The 24,772-nt window shown below is 40.4% G+C and overlaps 2 protein-coding genes across 5 annotated transcripts in view; one reads left to right on the forward strand and one right to left on the reverse strand.

Annotated features, from left to right (window-relative positions):
• The first annotated feature begins 1,371 nt into the window (after window positions 1–1,371).
• Window positions 1,372–10,738, forward strand: grem2a (gremlin 2, DAN family BMP antagonist a). Its single transcript, XM_058748450.1, has 2 exons — window positions 1,372–1,908; window positions 9,011–10,738. Exon 2 carries the CDS (start codon window positions 9,012–9,014, stop codon window positions 9,594–9,596), a length of 585 nt encoding a protein of 194 aa, XP_058604433.1. The 5' UTR covers window positions 1,372–1,908; window position 9,011; the 3' UTR covers window positions 9,597–10,738.
• A 44-nt stretch (window positions 10,739–10,782) lies between these two features.
• Window positions 10,783–24,772, reverse strand: part of fmn2a (formin 2a) — a 48,709-nt gene continuing 34,719 nt past the window's right edge. For 3 of the 4 annotated variants that reach the window (XM_058748940.1, XM_058748942.1, XM_058748939.1), the window contains 7 exons: window positions 24,268–24,327; window positions 23,538–23,658; window positions 17,499–17,591; window positions 14,790–14,841; window positions 14,109–14,258; window positions 13,867–13,948; window positions 10,783–13,758 (listed from right to left, as the gene is read on the reverse strand). In XM_058748940.1, coding sequence (XP_058604923.1) covers window positions 13,732–13,758; window positions 13,867–13,948; window positions 14,109–14,258; window positions 14,790–14,841; window positions 17,499–17,591; window positions 23,538–23,658; window positions 24,268–24,327 — 585 coding nt within the window. In that variant the 3' untranslated portion in view covers window positions 10,783–13,731. The remainder of the gene's footprint in view (window positions 13,759–13,866; window positions 13,949–14,108; window positions 14,259–14,789; window positions 14,842–17,498; window positions 17,592–23,537; window positions 23,659–24,267; window positions 24,328–24,772) is intronic. The other variant, XM_058748941.1, reaches the window with a different exon arrangement.

A 24,772-nucleotide genomic window follows, 5' to 3' on the forward strand; every position in this document is an offset into this window, starting at 1 on the left:
TGGAGCAGCTCTCCTGTGAACTCTGCAATGGTAAATGGTCTGCAGGGAGGGCAGTGGAGTCCTGATGATCTTCTCAGCAGTCTTCACCACTCTCTGCAGACGTTTGCGGTCCCTCACTGTAGTGCTGCCATACCACACGGTGATGCAGCTGGTCAAAACGCTCTCAACAACACAGCTGTAGAAGTTGCTGAGGATCTTAGGTGACATGCCAAACTTTCTCAGCCTTCTTAGGAAGTACAACCGCTGTTGTGCTTTCTTAACCAGCTGGGTGGTGTTGAGTGTCCAGGTGAGGTCCTCGCTGATGTGGACCCCCAAGTATTTAAAACTGCTCACCATTAATACTAACCATAGGGTTGCTATTGCGATTTTAACCACTAGAGGGCAATGACTCCATCTACCAGGTCTTTTTCTTTTAAGAGGCTTTGAATTACTCTTTGTGTTTGATTATTTGGTCAGTTTGGTGAGAACAGCATTACATCTTGAGGTCCAGACTAACCCATCCAACACTAACAGTCAGCTCTGAACAAAACAGTCTAGTTTGCTGCTATCAATACAATGAGGAATTTAACATGATATCTGAGTATTTCAGTAACTTTAATTTCAACCTGAATATTTGTGTATCCGTGTCCGAGCAGTGTGTAAAATGTCATTTTGGGCATTTTCCTATGTTCTCCACACTAGTTATCCAGGTTGTGCGTGTGTGTGCGTTTGAGAGAGAAGAAAAGGAACAAGAGAGGGATGTTATTCTTATTGTGGTCAAATGGAGATGAGTTCAAAACCACACAAACAACAGAATGGGAGAACGAATGACAGAATAAGCAAAGAAAACAAAAGGAGAACAGTCAGTCCTGTGTAAAATCCCTAGCCAGATGAAGATTTATGGCACAGAAATTTCAACTTAAAATGATAAACTGTAGAGTGAAAGATTAATGATTTTGCATCTGAAAGCTTTTGTCTTTTTTAGGCCACATAACACATCTGCTTTGTCTTGCCTTGATGTGCTGTCAAAACTTGTTTATAAAACCATTTTGTATTTGGAAAGACACTCAAGAAAAACTTTCAGGCGGGACCTCAATAAAGCCACAGTGAAAATTTCCAAAATGTTCCAGAAACCAAGCCCACACATTTTTTGATCAAACCAGTATAAATATATATAAAATTATCATCTGGATGAAACCCATGGGCTATTGAAGTATTATATGTATTTAAAAAGATGTTCCACTGAAAACTGAGTATGTTAACTGCAGCAGTCAAGAGGGACGGGGTTAAACCAGGGATGCAAACTTGAGTGCTGCAGTTCAGGGAGTGAGAGAGGCAGAGAAACTGAGGAGAGAGAGAAAGAGAGACAATATGTTTTCAGGACTGGTTGATTAACAGTGGGCTTCTGGGGGAGGTATCAGAGAGTGCAAGACCAAAAGAGAGGGAGGGAGGGAAAGAGAGAGAGAGGTGTAGATGAATCTTTCTGTAACTTGTGTGCAACTGATGATTTTCCTTCTGCTCTCTTCACACTCACACACTTCTCTTTGGAGAGCCACTGGGATGTGACAGTAAATCAGAGAGAAGATGATTCAAAGACTCACCGGGAAGGACTCAGTGAAACAGAATGCGAGCTGGATGCCACATAAATGAGTGAAACTGGGGAACTATGAGCCATAAAGCGTGACTGCTTCAGTTTGGCCTCTGCAGAGCTAGACTCAAACAGGGAAGGCTGGTGGAGACGCACACAGCACAATCTTCAGGAGAGCTTTGAGAAAGCTTTTGCACTTCTGATGGATATCCACGCTGCTTCTCTACATCTGGAGCTCTGAGTCTTGGCCGATCTCTGACCTGCGGCTTGACCTTTGACCTCTGGGTGACCTCTCAAGGAATCACAGCAATAAAACGTGACTCGGAACTCCAGATCTACAGGTACACTCTAAAAAGAAGATTCTTTAATGAATTCTATTAGAATCTAGTATATACACTTTTAAAAATAAAGGTTCCAAAAGGGAGTTTTTGCAGCAATGCCACTTTTAGTTCACCAAAGGACCTTTCAGTGAACAGTTCATTAAAAAAGACAAAGAACATTTTAATAATCTGAAGAATTGTTTTCCATTATAAGAACATTTTATGCAATGGAAAGGTTCCATAGATGCCAATGAAGAACCTTTATTTTTAAGAGTGTGAAGAAACTTTTCATGCTGGAATGGTTCTTTAGTTCTTCTGCTGATTTAACAAGCCAAAGAACCCTGGTGCTTTTTAGAACCATTTCTAAATCTAAATCCTTATGTTAGTGTTTTGTAAGTGGTTCTTTATTATTGTAATTAAACCGATACTGTTTATCGTAGAGAACTGCTATTGAGAGCAGGGATGGAGAGAGTGAGTCTGACAGTGAATATTTGATGATGGGGACATGTGCATGAGAGAATGTGTGAGGTTGTGTGACAGTATTGGCTTCAGTCCTGCTCATGTGTGTGTATTTGCAACTGAAATACACGATTGGCATTATAAAGAAGTGCATGGAAACGGATCAGCCGCAACTCAGTTCAAAGTAGTGACTGCCCCTCAGAGCGCATTAAACTGAGCGGATTTGAGCCTGACAGCCTTTGAGTTTCCCAGTGACCTTCTAATTCACCACCACTCCTTCATTAACCAGTACTATTGAGAATGATGGCAATGTGTGTGCCTATGATTGAGGGCTAGAGGATAGTTATAATTATGATTAGGGTAGGGTTTGGTTAGGGTTAATGTTATGGAAGGTTTATGCTGTTATAATAAGATTAGGTTAGGATTCATTTGTTGTAACTGTAATTATCCTACATTAACAACAGTAGATGTGAAATACTTTTGAGAAAGATGGACTTGACAGTGTGTTGTGTGTGTATTTGATGGAGATAAAGTCAGACTCAAAGCATTATGTGAAGACAGCCATCAGAGAATTCAGTTACTGATATGGTTGAACTGTTCAACCACACTTCAAACCTCAGCTATGTATTGTAACATGAGTCCGACCCAACAGTCTCAAACCACAGATATTCCATCTACTCTCTCTGATACAGATACCCATATACCACATGGTGACAAATCACACCGTGGAAACACTTCATACTGTATCCTTGGCTGAAATCTAATCTAGATTCATCTGGAGTTTGCAAACCTCTCTCTTACTTATCCTAAATGCACTTGCTTTTTGTTGATGGCCACTTGTCTTTAGTCTCTGGTACAATGTAAGATTCAAAGGGTGGCATTCATGTTCTTGTGTTCAGCACTCCATATTTTCATGGTAGAACATCCTGGTTGTTGTGGTGTGGAATAACAAAGACCTTGGACATGAAAAATTAACTGTTAATTTTTATTTTTTATTTTTGGAGTGACTATATATACCGTAGATGTTTAAAAAACAACTGGAAGTGGAAATAATATTAGAAGCAACTTTTGACAGCTTGTCATGTGGTGGAGTTTAATTCATGCTGTCTGCTGTTTCTAGGTGTTTACTTAGGAAAGCACCTGGCAACTTGGTGGGCGAAACCTCTCATTATCGTAATCTTTCCAATATTTTCTATATAGAGATATACAGTTGCCCACTGGTCACTAAAGTTGTCATCTTTACATTAAAATACACTTAAAATTGCAGGCATTTGTACAGTATGTTCAAATGAAATTGTTCAGATTAGACAATGACTAAGGAAAAAATATTTGAGCATTAATAGGTAGACTGAGCTTCAGGACAGATGTAGTCTTGACATGTTTAAAAAGCATTAAAATGTTTCTTGAATCAGAAATGACCCCTTCTGCGATAGTGCGCTTTTGTGTGGTAAAGGCATGGCATCTGGATTTGAAGAAAAAAAAAATTTCCCCATGTTTCAGAACTGTAATGTGCAAAAAGTTTTTTTAAGTTTCATTAAAATACTTTTTCTAAACCCAGCTTAACACAGAGACAACTAAAATAAGCCATGTGTAGGTTAATTCCCCTCAAAAGTGTGAAGAGCTTGATGCAATCCAAACATTGTTCCATTTGACCAACCAATAGCAAAAGGGAACGTGCTTGAGGAAATTTGTTTGAATGCAGTCAGTAAATGTGTCTGTATGTTGCATAAGTATTCCGTAAAGACATTGTCTTGTGGCAGAGGGAGGTACATAATTGCTGTGATGATAACTCCTGTCAAATTCATAATTTTGTGGCGCCAGTTAGTGTTTACGCGTGCAATGATGTTTGTGTGTTTTAATGTGTGTGTGGGTGTGAGATAGAGAGAGATCTTCAGGGTTTGACAGGTGGCTTCGTGTGACTGTTGTTTTGGGTTGGAGATGTTGTGGAAGTGTGAGGGAAGGCTCGCTGTGGGTTTTGACAGTGGTCGGTCAAATGCTAGTATCACTGGCTGTGCATGCTGGCTTCTGCTCAATGAGAGATGCTGGTACTTGTGGTTTGGTTGTTTTACGCTACACTGATTCTCTTACATCAGTCATTCGGCTCAAACTGTTTTTAGCAGCTGTGTTCTGTGGGAACAAGCTCTGCAAGAAAGTTTTGATGTGAATTTTTTGGGAGAAACACAAAGCGTTCAGGAAATTACTGCTTACTGTATCATACCAAATCATATTATTCATTTATTTTTGTTCATTTTTTTTTTTTTTTGTCATGTACATTATGGAAATGTTATCCCATAAGTAACAGTGCCATGTTAAATACTGCCAGGATTGTTCGAAGTGTAACAGTATGGACTGGGCCAGGGGTGCGCAATCCTGTTTCTAGAGGGCCAATGTCTTGCAGAGTTTAGCTCCAAACCAGCTCCAGCACACTTGCCTAGACATTTCTAGTGAGTCTGAAGACCTTTATTAGGTGGTTCAAATGTGCTTAATTAGGAATGGAACTAAACTCTGCTGGACAGTGGCCATGGCCATCCAGGAACAGGTTTGGATACCCCTGGAATAGATCATTTGGTGGCATTGTAGCTTGTTGGTAGGACTGTCCCCTCAGGGAGGGTCCCAGAATATCCCAGGTTTGGAGTTTGGACATTCTCCATGATCCAGCTCTCCCATGACCCCACATAAGATTTGGAGAATGGATGGATGAATAGCTAGGCCATTTACAATATACTGTAAAAAGTTATTCTAACACAATATTGCATTATTATATTTTTTCTGGTATCTTGTTAATCAATTTGCTTCATGCTATACACACACGCACACAGTTCATTGTTAAATTGTGTTCATTCATAATACATACTTAATATATAATACAACTTGATTATTGAATTAACTGATTGTAAAGTGTTGCCACATAATTCTAAGTGAAGAAAATGAACTGCATATTTATTTAATATAATCATTATCATTTATTAATAATGCAGTATATGCTGGGAAATCCCATAACCTGTGCAATAAAAAAACAGTTATATCGCTGTGAAGTCACAGTACACATTTCAGTTACAATAAAGTGTAAAAATACTAGTATAAAAACTTCAGTAAAAGGTCCAGTAACTGCAGTCCAGTTTGTGCTGTAAATTCACACTATTTTTTACAGTGTGGATGATCTGTCCTTGACTTTCTCACATACACAAACAGATGGGAGAGAGATAGAAGGTTTTGTGTTTATTTTCTTGAATATGTTCCAACTAGACTCTGTCATTATCTCCAAACCACAATTTTTCTCAGGGGAGATTTATAGCCCCTCTGTCTGTGTATGTCTGTGTGTGTGATTCACTTTCTCAATCTGAAATGTGTTTCAGTTATAGACAAGTGAGCTAGGTGGTGTGTTTGTGTATGTATGTCATAGTCCTCTGAGTCACTGTCACATCCTGGCATTCCCTGTCTCTTCACACATAATCTTGAGCTACCAGTAAACCAAGCCTTCTATTTAGCCTGTGGTCATCTGAAGGAGAGAAACCCAAAACTGCTAAGCTTTCCACATCCTGATCTAATAATGTTCACATGGTGCTCTCCCCACTGTTTACATGTCCCCTGCATATCTCTCCACCGGCATAAGCAAAGCCCTCATTATTTAACCCTGCCTCAGCAGAGACATAAAGGCCACTTCCTCGTAACCTCATGGCTTCTGTAGCGTTCCCTTTTGATGGGCGGCCCTGTTTATTTGCATGAGCATTCTGGTACTGGTGTAAAAGTAAACAGCATTAATGGCTGCCGGCGACACTGACGGAGGGAGATACGGATGATTAATCCATTCCCTTCTGCCACCGTGTGAGTCACAGTTAACTGTAGCCTCAGAAGTAGCCGATTCTCCCCAGTAACTCAGATTTATAGAGCTTAAAGAGACAGTTAACCCAAAATATAATAGTGTTTTTAACTCACCCTTGTGTTGTTTAAAAAAAGAAATTCTGAAGACTGTGCTATTCGCTCTTATCCATTCAGTTACAAAGAATCGGGTTGGAGCTTTCAAGCTTCAAAAAGGACCAAAAGCACCATACAATATCATAAAAGTACTGTATTTGATGTCTTCTTAAGTCATACAATAGCTTTATGTGAGAAATGGACTGATATTGAACTTACTCCAGTAAACTGCAATTACGGAGTCAGTAGATTGAACTGAGGAATCATCACTAAAAAGATTTGACTCAAAAACAGTTTGTTCATGAATCAGAGCTCTTTAACTCTTATGAATATACAGATATTTTCAGTGAAAACACCTTAAGGCTGATGATGCGCGGGGCAACTTTAGTTAATGTTGCAGATAGAAATCCAGATAGAAATTTGTTACCCATTTTCAGTGGGACACATTGCTCAAAAAAAGTTGCCCAGCAAAATTGCTCAAAAAGTTGCCCTGTGTATCATCAGCCTAAAATTCAATTTGTTTCACTCACAAAGCCATATTATGGCTTCAGAAGATTTTGAATGTGGTGCGTTGAATCATTTTTCAAGCTTGAAAGCTTCAGTCCAGAAAGTCATACAGATTTGGAATGATGCGAGGATTAGTAAATTATAAATTAAAATTTTTGGATTAACGATTCCCAAAGAAAATGAAATCGAAAAGTACCTCTTTTTGAAAAAAAAATTATTCTGTCATGACAACTCTCAGTGGAATTGGCATGGTAATGTACATGACAATGTTAATGTATTTGGTCTTGGCAGAATAGATCTGCTACGCTGCTACTGCTGCGGCAGAGCAAGTACCGAGACTTGCTACTGCCAACACATCCACAACATGCTGCTGTGAGCATGTAAGAAATACTGCTGCTGCAAATATAACATACATGAAATAACTCCCTGTAGCATACATGAATCACCTCGTAGCAGATCTATACAGGTGGAGCTGGGGAAGGTGGAGGGTTTCTGAAGCCCGCTGTGAAACTGCTACAACAAGCACTAGTCATATATTTGAATGTTGAGCAGAGCTCATTGGCTACCGATACAGGAGAGAACCAATCAGCTGTGCCATGTGGTAATGATGTCATTAGGTCAGATTGAGTTAGACCTATCGGACTGCGCCATCTAGAGTTTCATGCCAGAACTCTGTATATGTTTAAATGTAAACCTGACAGATCAAGATTGTGTTATGTCTGTGCATGTATGTTCTTTTAGAGAAAGTTTCACATTTCCTTGACTTGAATGTTGCTCAATGTTTCTTTTTTTATCATGTGAAAAGGAATGTAATAGTTATTTATGTAACTTTCTGGTGTTGTTTAGCTCCAGGCTTTCTGTGAGCTCTTCTGGTTGGTCTGTCCTGAAAAACATAAAAATCATTTAAAAAAGCCTCTGGGACATATAAACAAACTAAAGACTATGTCTTTTAAATAGATGAAATACAACTGTGCCTTATTCCCAATCTACCTAGCAAACATGATGAAAGAGGTTGTTGGCAATGAGAGGAGAGTGAACATGAATGAAACAGACAATGCCAGTGGTTGTAGAGTATCACAAATGTCAGAGGTTATCAGAGGGTTATCTAAAGCAAAACTGACAGAGGGCGCCATGATAAACCAGATTGAGAGTTCAGACCAAAGACAGGGTTTAACTTTATCAGCATTACATAAGAACTGCTGCTTTTTAAGAATAGACAAAGTGCTGTAAAACTGCAGTCGTCAGTCTATTCATCTACAACTGCCACAAAGTACAAGTTATCACCATGGTTGTATAGATATGTCATGATAAACTGTGAATACTGTATGTACCATGTTAACACCTCATAATAATAATTTGCGGTACCTTGGAACTTGTAATATTTGATACCATCATGTTTTGTAAGGGTGACTTAAAAGTAACGAGTAGGCCACATGTGTTTTTACAAGTAATGAGTACAAGACCGAGAACCGTTTTTACTCCATGTATTAAGAATGACGCTCCGTAAAAAGTGCTTTCACGCCTGATTCCTGCGAGGATGACTCATGAGCAGATTATTTTTAGTGAGTCAAAAACATAGCACGATTAGTGTCCAAAACAAATGAATCTTATGAGTGTTTTTTTTTTGATTAAAAATCATGACTCCAGTACGAATTAACAAATCTTTTTTTTTTTTAAGAACTTGCTAACAACATTACAAACATTAAAAGTTAACACTAAAATAAAACATTCACACAATGCCAAAATACGCCATAATATTTTTCACAACCTTAAGAGACTTCATTAAAAGAAGAATGAATCTTAATAGTTGGTTCTTTTTATTGTGAGATCAGAGCCGTTGAGAAAACGTTTCTCAACGGGGGGATGTTGGTTACCATGGTGGTGAATGATGGCATTTTGGAGGGGGGTTACTACACAGCTTAAGGATCATTTCTTTCTTTCCTTTCTTTTTTTTCCCTGGTTTTGTTGGTTACTAGGTTTCATGTGGTGAGTGAATCAAAATTAGGCCTATGCAAATTGCCTAACACTCTTCTTCTTTTTTTCTTTCTTTATTTTTGAATAGTAGTAAAAAAGCTGGTTACTATTTTTTATGTTTCATGTGGTAAGTGAATCAAAATTATGCAAATTAACCATTCTTTACAAACTGGACATAGTTCATAGTATAATGACCAAAATCCAATTTATACATTTGAATCCTTAACAGAAGCACTAAAGTTTCTCCCTATTTTGAATCTTTTCTCAGGATGTTCTGGAAGCTGGCAATACCTGCCATTTTGGCATGGACCCTTTTTGTTTCGACAGAGACCAAGAAGCCACGGCCCCAGGGTTCCATCCCCTCCCCTTACAAGCTAAAAGGCAATGATTTGTCATCACCATCCCACACACTAGCATCACTGCCCCAGCACACATCAGCACGACGACAGAAAGGCAAACATGACATGCTGTCGTCGAGTCGCGAGGCCCTGGTGGTCACCGAGAGGAAGTACCTGAAGAGCGACTGGTGCAAAACACAGCCGTTACGTCAAACAGTGAGCCTGGAGGGGTGCCTGAGCCGAACCGTCATCAACAGGTTCTGCTACGGCCAGTGTAACTCCTTCTACATCCCCCGCCACCTGACATCTCAAACCTCGCATCGAAGTCGAAAAACAGCATCCATGCCAGACCACAACACTTCATTCCAGTCCTGTGCTTTCTGTCGGCCCAGCCGAATAACCACGGTCACCGTACGGCTTCACTGTCCTGGGCTCCAGCCACCGTACCGGCAACGGAAAGTGCAGCGAATCAAGCAGTGCAAATGTGTGTCTGTTAACGTCAATGCTGCATACTGAGAAGGCACCCAAATGAAAAAATGCATCAAAATCCTTTTGGAAAAACTGGGGCCGCCCAACAATCAATGTGTGAAACCTGCCAAAGACAACAGCTAATCAGAAGACTGGCCACCTTCATTATGTCTGGACTGTGCCACAGAATGAATTCTTAATAGCTGCCGAGCAGCGATGGAACACAAAGCTGGATTTTTCTTCTTTTTTGACAAATATAATGAAGCTGAGAGTACAATTGCATACAAGACTGAAACAGTAAATAACACTCATGTGTTTTAAATGAACAGTGTTTGACCTTTGACCTCTTGAAAGCTTTTCTTTAGCAAAACATGGAGTGTCTGTATTCCAGCGATCTCCTGCTTTACCTCAGCAATGCTGATTCTCTATAGAGTGCAACAGTCAGGGTTCCGGAAGTAAAAATCCCATGTTTTTTCTCCATTTGGGAACTGATTTAACTCATTTTAATTCATAACTTACAAACAAGAGAAAGACCTGATGTTGTTAATAGATGGTATCTGCCTCAGTTGAAGCCATAACCCTGTATTAGCTCAACTCATTTTTGTAAATAATTATGTTAAATGTTTGAATTCCTGATGAAAAACTACATTACCCATCATTCTGCAAAAACCATTCAGAAAAGAGCTGGCCACTGCAAATTGTGTATTTTTATTGTAAATTGTATATTTTACAAAACAACTGAATATATAATTTCTATATATAATCAACATCTTTAAATCAATAGTTTTATATTTATACATAGTTTTAATTTTGATTATGTCATTGGGATTGTAGTTCTTTTTCTCATTAAAATTAAGTGCACAGCCTTGTAGTTTTGCCTTTTTCAAATGTTTTTTTTTTTTTTTTCATTTTGTAATGTTGTGATTCACCTCTTAGCTGTTGGTTTAACTCTTTAACAAAAATGTTTTAAAAATCCCTCAATGAAAAATGAATGGGAGAAATACTTTCGGAATCAAGGCTCCTGAAATATTGGGAGGGCACTGTTGCACTCTATTACTCTTGATACTTGAGAACAGTGGAAGCGGTCTGACCACCATCTATCTTCACCATCTTGTCTTACCTACCCAGCCGTTGTATATATCAGCGCTAATGAAGGACAGGAGAAGACATGAAAGGATGCTGGGTGACTGTGGACCTTATTGACAGGAAATTAGAGTGTGGGGGTTGATATATTTTGACTAAGGACAGGCTGTCAGTTGGGGATAAACTATATTTTGACTTGGTGCTGCCATTATCTTTGCTGTATCCGATGGAAATGATGCCGTTGGTTTCAGTTCATCAAAGTCTGGGCTGACTTTGATCAAGCCCGTAAAGAGTTTGAGCCTTACCGTTGTTATGATGAGTCATGTGCACAACATAAACTGAGATACATAATGGTTTAAATCTTTACCTTAAAGTCTAACAGACACGTTTGCATTAATGACAATATTTAAAGCTGCAGTCCGTAAGTTTTGCCTCTTTGCCTCAAATCTCTGTTTGAAAACCTGGAATTGCAGCCAAGTGCAGAATTATCTTGCTTGTATGGGTTGTGAGTTGGCACGGCTCCAGCGCGGATGAATAATGTTCTGAAGAGTATGTGTGGCAGTCAGTCACCGTGAATATTTACTATACTTACTATGTCACAGATTCTAGCCTATGTCTTGGAATATATGACCCAAATAAGAATTTTCACCGTATATTGCCATCTAAACAAGTAAGTAACAAGTCTGCCACATTTGTTCTGACCAACTGAGGAAAAAAGCATTGCCATAAATCGCGCTATCAATGGTAATTAAATCTAAAGATCGGTTAGCTCATATCACATAAAACCATGCAAATTATTTTTATTGTTATACTTTATTCTCAAATTATTAATGTTAACAACGAGTGTATTAACGTATAGATTTCAATTTCTGTACAGTCTAATATCTAATTGTCATGCCATTCTAAATTCTTTTAACCCAAAAAGCAAATTATTCTCCCTTCCAACTGGTTTTCTTTAAAATACAAATCTTGTGTAATCCCAGGCTAATCTGTAATCAAATGCACATTTTAAACTGGAATATAATTTAATTTCATTCACATGTGTTTTATAAACACATAATCCTTTCTGGATTACAATCCGCCATCAAAATGATACATTTAATTATTCCAGCTGCTGTGAGAAAAGGCTAAATGATCCGCCACCAGCAGGATCCTCACATGCGATAGCCTAGTAGCCGGGACAACTTCTTTATGTTTACAGATGTGACGTAATGACGCAGTGCCATGCTCGAATTTCCCGCGAAGGCCTACCCGTACCACTCAAATTAGAAAACATTATTATAAGCTAACCGTTGTGAATCGGGCTAAAGTAAGGCGATAGTTTTGAACACTGGCTGGTTATGTACTAGCTCAAATATTGATTTCGGATCATTTTTAACCCAAAAAGGTTACGGACTGCAGCTTTAACAAAATAGCAAATAATGTGTAGATAAAGGAAATTATATGACAAAGCAACCATAGAAAATCTATGAATATATGTAAAATATATAATAAACATGTCTTCTAAAAATAAATCTATTATTTCACGTTACAATACGACTTTTGTTTTTTTTGTTTTTTTTCTATGCAATTTTGTACGTTTCTCCAGTTTCTCCAAAAGGACATGGAAATTATTCATACGGCAGCTGCTTCAATTCTTCATTTCAGAATAGCACAGCAATGATCACGCATGAGCTATAAAGCTGTCAGCTTCTTTAATTGAAAATACATTTAGGTAAATTAAAGGTTATTGAACTACTGACAACAGCTGTACACACAAAATAAAGAATAGTATAAGTCATAAATCATAATATTTGCATATGTTTCTCAACAACCGTTCATTAAACACCTCACAGTTCAGTTGGAACAGAGAAACTCACAACATATCACTCAATTCTGTGTCAATTTCATAGACTGAAGTATATAAACACGTGTAGAGGAAACTATGGACGCAGAATATTATCAAATTTCCATTTAAAGAATAAGACAGCTGAAGTTTCATGACTTTACACAGGTCACATAGTCAGATATTATATTCGATATTGCCATTTCTTTATGTATTCAGTTTATTCCATTTTCTTAACTGTCACTGCCAGTTCAGCATAAACAAACATTATTTAGAAGCAGATTGTTTAATTAGTCAACCTGTATGAAATCCACTATTTATCTGCCAGTTCATTACATATTGTGGCTTTCACCTACAAATAAGAGTGCTATTTTATGATAATTACATACACAGGTTACAATAGATCTTTTGGTACTTTCTTGACAGAAGATATGAAAATAAAGGTTTTGTGTATACTATTCACACTATACTAAATATTCAACGTGCTGTTGTAAAATAGTGGCTAGACTGTTTCAATGTATGGCTTTAAAGTGAACCTATGGCATTATCCTTTTTTTATTTTACATTTCCTTTACTGTGTAATATAGCTGTTTGTGCATGTAAACGATCTGCAAAATTACAAAGCACAAAGTCCATGCCAAAGGGAGTTAATCTCTCTTAACAGAAAACACTTGCCTGAAACGCCTCGTTTGTTGTCCTGCCATTATTTCATGACTTAGCTTCTACAGTATGTCACCATGATATACATTTACATAATGCTCACAGACTGGCTTGCTTTGGCCCACCCTCAAAGAACAATTAGCATGGACTTCCAACAAAGACGCCACAGTTGGAGCTGAAAACTGTAAAGTTACACTTCTGACATGCTACAAGCGGTTGACCAGCAGACCAAAATCAGACTGGGCTTTTTGGAATAGTAGGCTTTAAAGAGACAGGAAGTAAAAGAGAGAGTGTTTTAGGCAGAGAGTGAAAATAGTGGTGCTACAGCAATGTATGAGAAATGAGAATAATGTTGTTTTTTTTAACCAAAATGTGTTCTAGTAGACTGCAAAAATAAAAAATTAACTTGTAAATGATCATAATATGGGCACTTTAAGCTTTGATTGTCTTCATATGAAACCACAGAAATTACAAAATTCTGACCACGTTCATGTACTAAAATAATGCAAATCTTCTCATGGCTATTATTCTTATATTGAAGTAACTTGTGAAGTAGAAAAATAAAGAAAGAACCGGGCAAACAAGGAGTTTTGTTGAATTCAGCACAGCAGAAATTCACATCTTCTGTCCCAGCTTGGCTTTCTGAGTGAGAAGAATGTGAAACACATCATGGTTGCAATTAAAGTTTACACTGTTAGAGTGCGTTATTCATTGCTTGTAATGTGAATCGAGGGATTTTTAAATACTTACTATCCCTGATGCATGTTTAGGTTTGACGTTGTAGGTAGCCTTCTCTCGTGCTTGTTTGAAAGTCTCTTCTGCAGCTTTCAACCTAAAAAATATGCAAATTAAATTCAATGAATTGCAGTGAGTGACTTGAGCTAAATAATGACACTATTGTCTTTTAGAGCTGCTTTACAACTTTACAGAAATAAAGTTGACTGAAGACAATCAAACAAACAAAATAGCAACAGAGGCATAATGTTCCTCACCGCTCCTGCAATAGGCATTTATTCTCTCTCTTCCAAAGCTCCTTAAAATCTGACGAAAACTCGTGCCACACTGTGAAGAATGTGTTTGGAGAAACCTCCTTCTCTCCCGCCTTAGGCTTGACTGAGAAAAACACGCTCAGCTCCAGAAAACTGGAAAGCATTCAAAGAAAAGCATGACACTATGAACAAAATATTACAAAATAAGATTAGAAAGTTTACACTGAGGAATTGTGAAATTGATTGGCTTACTTCAAGCATGTGAAATGTGAAATTTTAGCTTATAAAAATAATGCTCTTACATAAAGAACGACAAGTGTAATTTCTTTTCGCCCACAGCAATCTTAAGACTAGTACTTGGAAGAAACAGCAACATTCAGACAATGAACACAAAGACCTTTAGAATTAATTGACGTGTCATATTTGCTCTTTTTTCCACTCCAAGAGCCAAGGTTTTGAAAAACAGCCCCATTTAAAGACAGTCTACAAACTGTCAGTCAATCTCAGAGAATTGCACTATTAGTAATCCACAAGTGAGGGAAAATCACACAGAAAGAGATAAGAGGTGGATGCTAATGCACAAACAGACACACACACACACACACTCAGAGGAGTCATAACCAATATGACACAATAATAAGTGAACAGGAGACTTGGCACGGTTAACACAGTAAGACAACTTACATCCTCTGCGCGTCAGCGAGCTGTTTTTCCTGGAGCTCCAGCTCTGCTTTGGCTGTGGGAATAAAAATAGGACATTGTAAATATGACAGACGTTTATACTTTTAAAATATGTTTTTGTTTTGCTTGTCACTGAATGACATGGGTTATCAGGAAAAGGTTATCAGAGATTTGTTCCCGTTTTAAACTCGCAGCCTCCCATTTCAGTCAAAGTGAGAGGTGTGAGATTGTGCATACATGTCTGTGTAAGTCTTTGCAGGTTATGATCTTCATGACAAACATAAAGCCTCGAAAATCTGATTACATGTAAGCCAGTTGTAATCCGCTGACATAAAATATCAAGGAGCAAATCATTGTAAAATCATATTTGCAAATAGTCTCAGCATGAACATTTGATGAGGAGTAGTTTGACTGCAGACGGAGAAGCAGGTCTCTGAAGTCATTACTGCGGTAATGTCAATGTCACTTCATTTACTCCTGCATGGAGAGTCTCCTGTGATCCACTAATAAATTGAATGACGAGCCCAGTGTTCGTACACATTTTCATTCCGCTCACCACTACAATTCTGTGCAACCAGAGAATCCCCAAAACACAGATCACTTCAGTTCACACCTCATGGACCCAACATTTTAAACTGACTTAAAATGTTGCTCAAAGCATTCGTGCTTCAAAAAAGCATTCAACTTTTTGATCGGTAGTGGTGATTGCTGAGTTACTCATAACTATTACTACTATATATTGTACCTGTTACCACGGTAAATGGATTATCACATTGCTTCTCAGTGCCCAGGGCAGGGAAAATAGTACAGCATTAAAAAAAAATGGTATGAGAAGACGGAGCGTAGACCAAACAGCACAGAGACAGTCTCTATCTCTCACACACATACACACGCCTGTCTCACTCAGTTTCTCTTCCTCTCTTCCTTTCTGTAGTTAATTTCATGCTCTGAAAAATAAACAGTAGTGGTTGAAGCGCTGGAGCCAGAGACTGTTACTCTCCTGGAGTTTCAAAATCATACAAATAACAAAAAATAAGACCAGTCCTTTTCCGTTCCCCGTTCTGTCTGTTTCTCTAACTGGAGGCAGTGTGGAGGGTTGAAGGGGGTCTTTCCGTGGTCATGTCACCCATCTGAGAGCTCAGTGAAGGAGACCCATGAGTCTCCAGATCAAAGGGGTAGAGATGAGGTGGGGGCCGTTCAGTGAGGACCCCACCCTGCCGCCAGAGCACATGTGGGTTTTGTTACGAGGACCAATTTGAATACAAAGAAAGAGAGACGGCAACGCATTTAGCATTTGCTAAAGCCTGTAGTGAAGCAGAGAATGAAAAATAGAAAGACGTTCCAGCTAACTCCAAGTTGAGCGATGGAAAAAGAGGTTATGCTGTGGCAATTGAAGATGATTGGAGTGCGAAAGACGAAAAGAGGCCAATGAATTGTTGACGAGAATAAAGTGCCGACAGAAACAGTCTTCAGTGCTACAGACAGATCAGGCAGGTTGACTCAGACACACTTAGAGGAAATAAACAAGAGAACAGAAACCATATCAAACAGAGATGGATCGAAGCAGAGATGGAGAGAATAGAGAAGGCAAATAAACAAGAAGGAGAGCAACTATAATAAAACACTATCGCCGGATCATTCGGCTCCCCTTCATCAGAGAAACAAAATACTGAAAAGGTTGAATTAGCGATTAACGCATCAGGGTGGAACATGGATGAAATTAGTGAGAATAATGAAATTAAGGACTCTCACTTTTCAGACTCTCACTTTTCATGTCACTAGCTTTACATAAATAATTTTGGAACGATCGGGTCTGGGTCAGGTCAGAAGTATTTCCCAGAATTCTTGTTGGCTCCCAAAGGCCATCGCAGGGCCTCTGTCACATTATTTCTCAGCACCTCATCTCTCCTCTCACACAGGGTCACTGTACATCCATCCCAGCATTATTCAGACTTTAAATGTTTCCCAAGGTGACGTCTGTAAAAGAATATTTGCATGGCTCCTCTGTAATATGTATTTAAACGAGGGAGTGATGTAATTTTATTTATATAGGCAATGACACATAATAGGGCATACTATCTGCAGTATATATCGTGATATTAAAAAGTACAGGCATTTTTATCAGATGACTATTTGAAAAGACAATCATTTTAGAATGATTTTGTTGGGAAGTGCATTTGCAAAGATTTTAAAAATTACTTTTTACTTTGATGACTTGTTTTTGTTGAGTGTGAAACACCCTGAATGAACAATTGATGAACAATTTTGGAAAAACTTGACAACTCTGAGCGTTCAGATTTGGGTTTACTTGTTACAAGAACCAACTCAAACCTTTTTCAGTAGCCATAAAGTGAATCGTTTTTTTTTTAAGAAATTCTCCTTCCACTTGAGTTTTGATAGGTTACATTCCCACTGTTTTTAATGACTGACTATAAAATAACAAAGTTATTTTAATTGTGATTATTATTAAATATATATTTTTTTATTTTTAAATAAGAAATGTGTTGGAAAAATACTACTGTATGTCAAATAAAAAAATTATTATTTAAAAACAAAAACATTTGTTTATATTGTACAACTGTATTAAAAAACAAAACAAAAAAAAAAACACTTATTTTAATTTATTAATTTGTTGCCGGAAATATATATATATAATATATATATAAACAATAACCGTCTGAACAGGGCTCATGTTTGCAATGTTTTTTTTACCTCTAGTGAGAAATTCTTCCATTTTGTCCTTAAAGGGCTGCAGGTGCTCCTCAGACGAGACATTACACACCTTTTCTGTTTCTGCTGAACAGGCTGTAAAATAAAGTAGAGAGCAGGAACACAGATATGAGAAAGAAACAAACAAAATGATTAATAGAACTGAAGAACAGTTTATTGTAAGCAGTAAAAACATCTTATGTCGGCCTATAAAACTACTATCCACATAAATAACCTTCAAAAGACACATTGTAGGGATTCTTGGGCAAGTCAGCCAGATATCTTAAAAAGACTAGTACGGCGATGGCCCCACCACCATATGGCTTAAACAGTCTTCACCGATTAAAACTGTCAGGACCAGCACTAGCATTTCAACTAACATGCATTTTATTAGCAGGTTAGCATGTTACAGTACATTCCTTCTTCTTTCTCTTCCAACACTTCATAGATGTATCACTACAGAGAAAAATGTGCAATCTGCGACCTGTGCTAACAGACGCTAATGAATCCCATTTCATGAACCTTTCCTTTGCTTCTGTTCGCTGTACACCTGGGGTCTTACAACAGGCCGACAGGCTTCACCGTGTCACACTCCATCACTACAGTCGGTGATGGATCACAGCTTCACGTGGCAATCAGTGCAATGCAAACACACACATGCTAATGTCCCTGCCAGCTGGATCAAGGGCTCTGTAAAAGGGAAGACCTGCCGGGTCGCCTGCATAACTCGGTGCCCCTTCCAGCTGTCAGTGTCGCACATCTGCTTTAGCGCTTAGCTTACCTGGCTAATGTAGTGATGATCCATTTATTGTATGAGCTTGGCGTAAGAGAGAAGCCATGCTTATTGGGCCACGGGGAGATTTTAGGGATGTGAACAGTTGAGAATTCAGAGAAACGCAGAACATTGCCAGAGAAGAAATATTTGCCTGCGTTAAACAAACGTAGGCTTGATCTGTTCAGCAGGTGTATGCCAAAACGATTTAGCTAAGCATACAAGCTCTGGAAAAGTACATTTACAATTTATCAACCACATGTATAGTGGGCCTAACTAATAAGCTTTTGAAAGATTAACAATGCAAATCGCCAGCAAGGGATTCAAGCGAAGGCATGCGAAAATATGGCTAACAGCAGGGGCGAAGCTAATAGGCTGTATAGCAATGCATCAAACCGACCATCCTTCAATCGAAATTTCCATGAGCCAAATGCAAATCCATCTGATATGTTTGACTGCTTTGAGTAGAACTAAAAAGGCTTGGACGTTATTATTTGTGTGTGGTAGACAATCTCACTCTGGATAAGTGATTGATTGTAAATGTGTTTTTGATGTAGGGCAGTGTTCTAATTTAACCACATCAACATCCACCAGTGTTTTTTTCAAGGATCTGAACAAGCCAAACACACCGACAGTGGAATGCGAGTATTTCCACATCTGTGTGAGTGTGTGTGTGTGTGTGTTTTTGTGTTGGCAATGAAAATGTTTGCAGGGATTTAAACTCGGCTTTGAGCATGTAATCGGATTCTTACACCTCATTCACACTCCGTCGTGCACTTAAGCTGGGTCGTACAACCTTTGACTTGCGGCACAAAGCTGAACCAATCTCACTAACCTCCTGAAGACCCTGATAAATTGCTTTACTGGTCAGGGAGCAAAGCGAGTACTTATAAGCCAGTTTAAGCCTTTTACCTGCCAGCTAGTTTCTTTTAAAAAACACCAAAATATATGGCATTTCCTACTAGCAGGGTATAAAAGAGGATCTGAAATTTATTTTATAATTTATTTATTTTTAAATGGTAAATGAAACGATGTGTTAACCTTTAGAAAATGTGGACTCTCAAGCAAAAATATGAATGGATTCGTATTGTAATCATATTTTTCATTCCTGTTACCAGAATGTCTAAATGTTATATAAAACTCAAACTAAATTGAAAAACTTGGCTGCATTTATTTGATCCAAGACTACATTTATTTGATCAAATGTACATTAAAATTGTACTATACTATAAAAATATGATTACAATTTCAAATAAATGTTTTCTATTTTAATATATTTTAAAATGCAAGTTATTTATGTGATGGGAAAGATGAATTTTTAGCAGCCATTTTTTCTGTCTTCAGTGTCACGTGATCCTTCAGAAAGCATTCTAATATGTTGATTGTCAGTTATGCTGCTTACCGATTAAGTTTAAGAACAGCATTTATAGAATAGTACTGATTTATCTGTCACTTTTTATATATTCATATATTTTTATTTAATGCATCCATGCTCATTAAAAGTATTTTTGTGAACTACAAAAAAAAAAAGAAAATTCATACTGACCGCAAATTTTTGAACAGTAATGTATACATATAGTATAAGGACAGTTCCCTATCGAAAGGTAACTCCCGTTCACGACTGCTTTGGGAAACTCCTGTTTACTCGGTTACTGAAGCCAGATTGGTTAACGTTTGTGAAACTGCACAAACCAATGGCGCTTGAAGCCGGCAAAGGGGTGGGGGGGGGTTGGGGTTTGGCTGGGGGTTGTCTTGCTATATAAGTCGACCCAGAGCGCCATTTCATCAGAATCTTCTCCTTCAGTGACGAGACCATCTCTTCGCTGGTTCTGCAAGAATCCGAAGAAAAAGAAGCTTACCTGCTCTACGCTGCTCTTCACCGCTCCCGTTGTCGAATCCAGCCCCGGCAGTGGACGATTTCCCCCGCGGCCATCCGGTGAGGAAAAAAGAGCAAATTTCTGAGCAAATTTCCAAGCACGTTGTTTCAAATGTCGCTTCGCGAGTCGGACATGCATGACGAGTGAGTCGCATGTCTGGCCGTCGCCCATGCAGAGGATGCACTCGCTGGGGCTTCGTGTCCTCACTGCAAGGACATGAACCTTGCTCATCTTCGCTCGCGGATCGTCTTTTTTCACAAAGGTGATCCTTCCCACTCTGTTCCCTCGTCTCCTCAGAGGAAGAAGCAGCGGAACAGCGGGGGTTCTCTCTCGGCACGAGCGATGCTGCGTCGGCCCAGCGCCGGAACTCTGCTCTCCCCGCAGCGCCTCACGCCGCCGGTGTTCTTCACACGCAAGGATCAGCGCCCCTCGTTGGACGCGAGTGGCCTGGTTTCCTTCAGCGCGTCTGAGGAGGAGATCGACGTCGACGAGACCGTGTCTTCGACGGCATCTGACGCTGATGAGTAGGCGTGTTCCGGTGAAGAGCCCGAAGCTCCCCCTCTATCTCAGTCTGCGTGGCCCGGCGTAGACTCGGAGCTGATCCGCATTCTCACGCGTGCTGTGGAGGAACTAGGCCCGGAGTGGTCAGCCCTGGAAGGGCCTGCCCCCGGCCTCCTCAACTAGTGGTTCCTCATGAGTCATCGTCAGCCTTCCTCACAACAACAACCTGCTCCGTTCATGCCAGAGGTCCACGAGGAGCTCACTAAAACCTGGCAAGCTCCTTACTCAGCGCGTGTGAACCCCTCTACTGCAGAAGCTCTCACCACTTTTGACGGCGCAGAGGAAAAGGGGTATTCCAAGCTCCCCCCTCTCGAGGAGGCGGTGGCTGCACACCTGCTTCCGCCGATGAACCGTGCACTGAAGACAGCAATGCATCCTTCAAAGCCCTGCAGGATGACGTCAGCGCTTGCCAACAGAGCCTATGCAGTGGCTGGCTATGTCCGTGCTCCAAGTATTTCAGGCCAAACTTCTCCGTGACTTGGACGAGTCTGGCTGAGATCAAGGTGTGTTCTTGGAGCTCCGAACGGCCATGGATTTGGCTCTGCGCGCTACCAAGGCAACGACACAGGCGGTGGGCAAGGCCATGGCCAACCTGGTGGTGCTGGAGCGCCACCTGTGGCTGAACCTAACGGACATCAGGGACGCCGACAAAATGACTTTCCTCGATTCCCCGGTTTCGCCCAAAGGACTCTTTGGTCCAGCTGTGGACAGATTTACGGAGCGCTTCACAGAGGCACAGAAGACATCGCAAGCGCTGCGTCACTTCTTGCCTAAGCGCTCCAGCCCGGCGACTGTTTCAAGCCGTCCCAGATCGGCAAAGAGGTACCCCTTCCCCAAACGTCAGGGCCCATGCCCTCTTGTAATGCTGGATCCTGGGCCTCAGAAGCCTTCCTGATCTGCGTGCAGAGAGGAAGAGGAGAGGGATAATTGTTGTAGATGCCGGAATCCCCTCAAAGACAGATTGCAGTTATACCCCTTCAAATGCCTATGAGTGGTGGAGGTGTTTTAACAGGGCACGTCCTGTCATTTCAGTGTGTGCCCCAAACTACCGCTGCTATCCAAGTTTGGTTCCCAGAGATGATCCAGTTTCTGTCTGCAGCACCGTGGGCAATGCCACTGAGGAGAGATCTTCTCTCGCAAGCGCAGGGCAAGATTTGGCATCCCCAGCCGGAACTGTGGAGCCTTCATGTCTGATCGACTCCCAACGAGAGTCACTAATACCATTTTAGAGGCCACAGCTCCGTCTATACGGCGCCTCTATGCCCTTAAGTGGTCAGTCTTCAGCGACTGGTGTTCAGCACATAATCAGGATCCGATTTCATGTGACGTGTCCCACGTGCTAATCTTTCTACAAGAGCTGCTGAACAAGGGGCGCACCCCTTCCACACTCAAGGTCTATATGGCAGCCATCGCAGCGAATCATTCTCCCAAGGCTGGCCGGACTATTGGAAGAAATGAGTTGGTTGTTAAGTTCCTTAGGAGGTGCTCGACGGTTAAATCCTTCTCGCCCTAAGACTGTACCGACCTGGAATTTATCTATAGTCCTCGGGGCCCTCCCTTTGAGCCACTTCAAACAGCTGGCTTAAGGGTCATGACACCTAGCGTCCATCAAGCGAGTGGGTGACTTGCAAGTCCTGTCTGTCAGTGCTTCCTGTCTTGAGTTCGGACCCAACAACTGTTAAGTCGTTCTTCAGCTGCGCAGCAGCTATGTAACGAAGGTGCTCCGTTCAGAGCCCAGGAATTATCTCCCTTCTAGCCCTCCCTGCAACGGATGGTGATCAGGGGCCTAACTTGCTATGCCCAGTTCGAGCAATGCGAGTATACTTTGAGCGCTCTAAGTCGTTTAAACAGTCAGAACAGCTCTTTGTGTGCTTTGGAGGCCGCTCTAAAGGGCTGCCGGTCACAAAGCAAAGGTTATCTCATTGGATAGTAGAGGCCCTTTGGGCGGGAAAGGCTTATGACAAGCAGTCCCCAGATTCCACTCGGTTCTCTTATAGCTCGGACTCACGGGGCCCAGACTGAGTGTGCCTGAGCTGAGCTTGCGGAGCAGGCTTAGTTCTGCTTCTACTTATAGCACGGCGCTACTGGATGCGTTCCCCAAAGCAGTGACGATGCAACGGGAGTTACCTTTCGATAGGGAATGCTCCGGTTACTCACGTAACCTCGGTTCCCTGAGATAAGGGAACGAGCATTGCGTAACTGGCCATGCTGTAGCTGCATGCAAATCGATGGCTGTCGCTTCAGTCGTTGATTCTAATGAAATGGTGCTCTGGGCCGACTTATATAGAAAGACGCCACCATTGGTTTGTGCAGTTACACAAACGTTAACCAATCTTCAGTAACAGAGTAAACAGGAGTTTCCCAAAGCAGTTGTCAATGACGACGCAACGCTCGTTCCCTTATCTCAGGGAACCAAGGTTACGTGAGTAACCGGAGTTTTCACCTGCAGAAACCTGGAGTTAAGTGCTTGAGGCCTGTAAAAACAGGTTAGATCCCTAGGAAAAGTGCTGAAATGACCCCCTTTTCTCATTTATTTACATGCTGGGGCCTTTAACAAACCACATTTGCAGTATTGATCATTGTGGCAGCCAGCTGGGGGCTCAATAAAAATGTGAAAATCAATGAGCCTTCTAAAGGAGAACACGGGTCATTGGCGCGGGTGTATACAAACTAAACATGTCTGTGTGTTTTTGTATGCACACTTGTAAGTGAGTTCATGTTTGTGGGTGTGTGTGTATGTCCACATGTTTGTACGTATGTGATCTCATGTATATGCATGGAAGCGTGTGTATTCATTTATTTGCTTTGCGTTTGCGTGTGTTCACATCTCACCCTTCAGATCTTTCCGTAGCTTGCGTAGGTCACGTTGAAAATCCTCAAACTTCATCTGCGAAGCCTGAAACAGATCCTGAGGCTCTGGAAGTGGGTACAGGGATGTTTCTTTACCTGCATCCTGTCACACAAACAATGGAAAATCTAAAGCGCAATCATACAAAAAAACAAAACAAAAAAAAAATAACAGGATGATGTGTTTATGAGATCGTAACTGTGGCAATGGTTGATTTGAAAAAAAATTGAATGTGAATTGTTCAAACAGTTTGGTGTGTAAAGATAATTATGATTCCAAAAACAATGAAACATCAAACACAACAAATCAATCTCAATAACGCTCCGCCTGTCAGAGATCAGAGCCGCTTGCATACACACGCGCACACACACACGCTCTCTCCTTGTTATTTGCCTGAACGTTAGAAGCACTTCAACAACCTGTGGATCATATTTTGTCAATTTGGACACGACCTCGTAATCACAACATCTGGACCAACTGCTGACGGTATTTACAATACAGCGCTTTTAATCTACGTCCAAAAAGGGCATCAAGCAATCAAAGGCCTCTGCTCATTCAGAGAGGCCATTTGTCTATACGGTGAAAGGAAAGAAAGGCAAATCAAAGTGATGAAACCAAAAACAAAGCCACTTTTTTGTCTACCATGAAGGGTGATTCTAAGGGACCTGGGGTCTGTTAGTCAAGCCAGTGAAATAAACAGTTGGTCAAACCTACCTCATCAAAGTGTCGCAGATAGTAAGCAACTATGTAGGACAGGAGGCTCTGAGAATTAGCCTGATGGAGCAAGAGGAGGAGGAGACGGAGACAAGAGATGGAAATAAACACAGGAGAATAATCATTTTTCATGTTTTGGGATTGTATACACTCGTTTAGCTCAAAGCGTTTGTGAATAAGATGCCAGACTTGGTGGCTTGCAAAGGCGCTCGCTCACATGCACGTGTGCAGACACACAGACCGCATGGGTTGTAGATATAGGCTACTGCCTTGGCATACTAAAGTATAAACTGCTCATTTTGAGTGATACTGCCAGAACGGGTTCTTTATGACCTGGTTAGTGGGGTCAGGAGACCATCAAAGTACTGTATGCAAATTTCCATGCAGGTTCAGACTAAGGTTTATGCTATTTCAGTGCTGGTCTATGTGGTGGATCTGAATTTTGGCATCATTTACTTACATCATGCCATTCAAAACATGTATGACCTTCTTTCTTCTGTGTAAG

This window comes from Onychostoma macrolepis, chromosome 17, assembly GCF_012432095.1.
Source record: "Onychostoma macrolepis isolate SWU-2019 chromosome 17, ASM1243209v1, whole genome shotgun sequence".
Classification (NCBI taxonomy): Eukaryota; Metazoa; Chordata; class Actinopteri; order Cypriniformes; family Cyprinidae; genus Onychostoma; species Onychostoma macrolepis.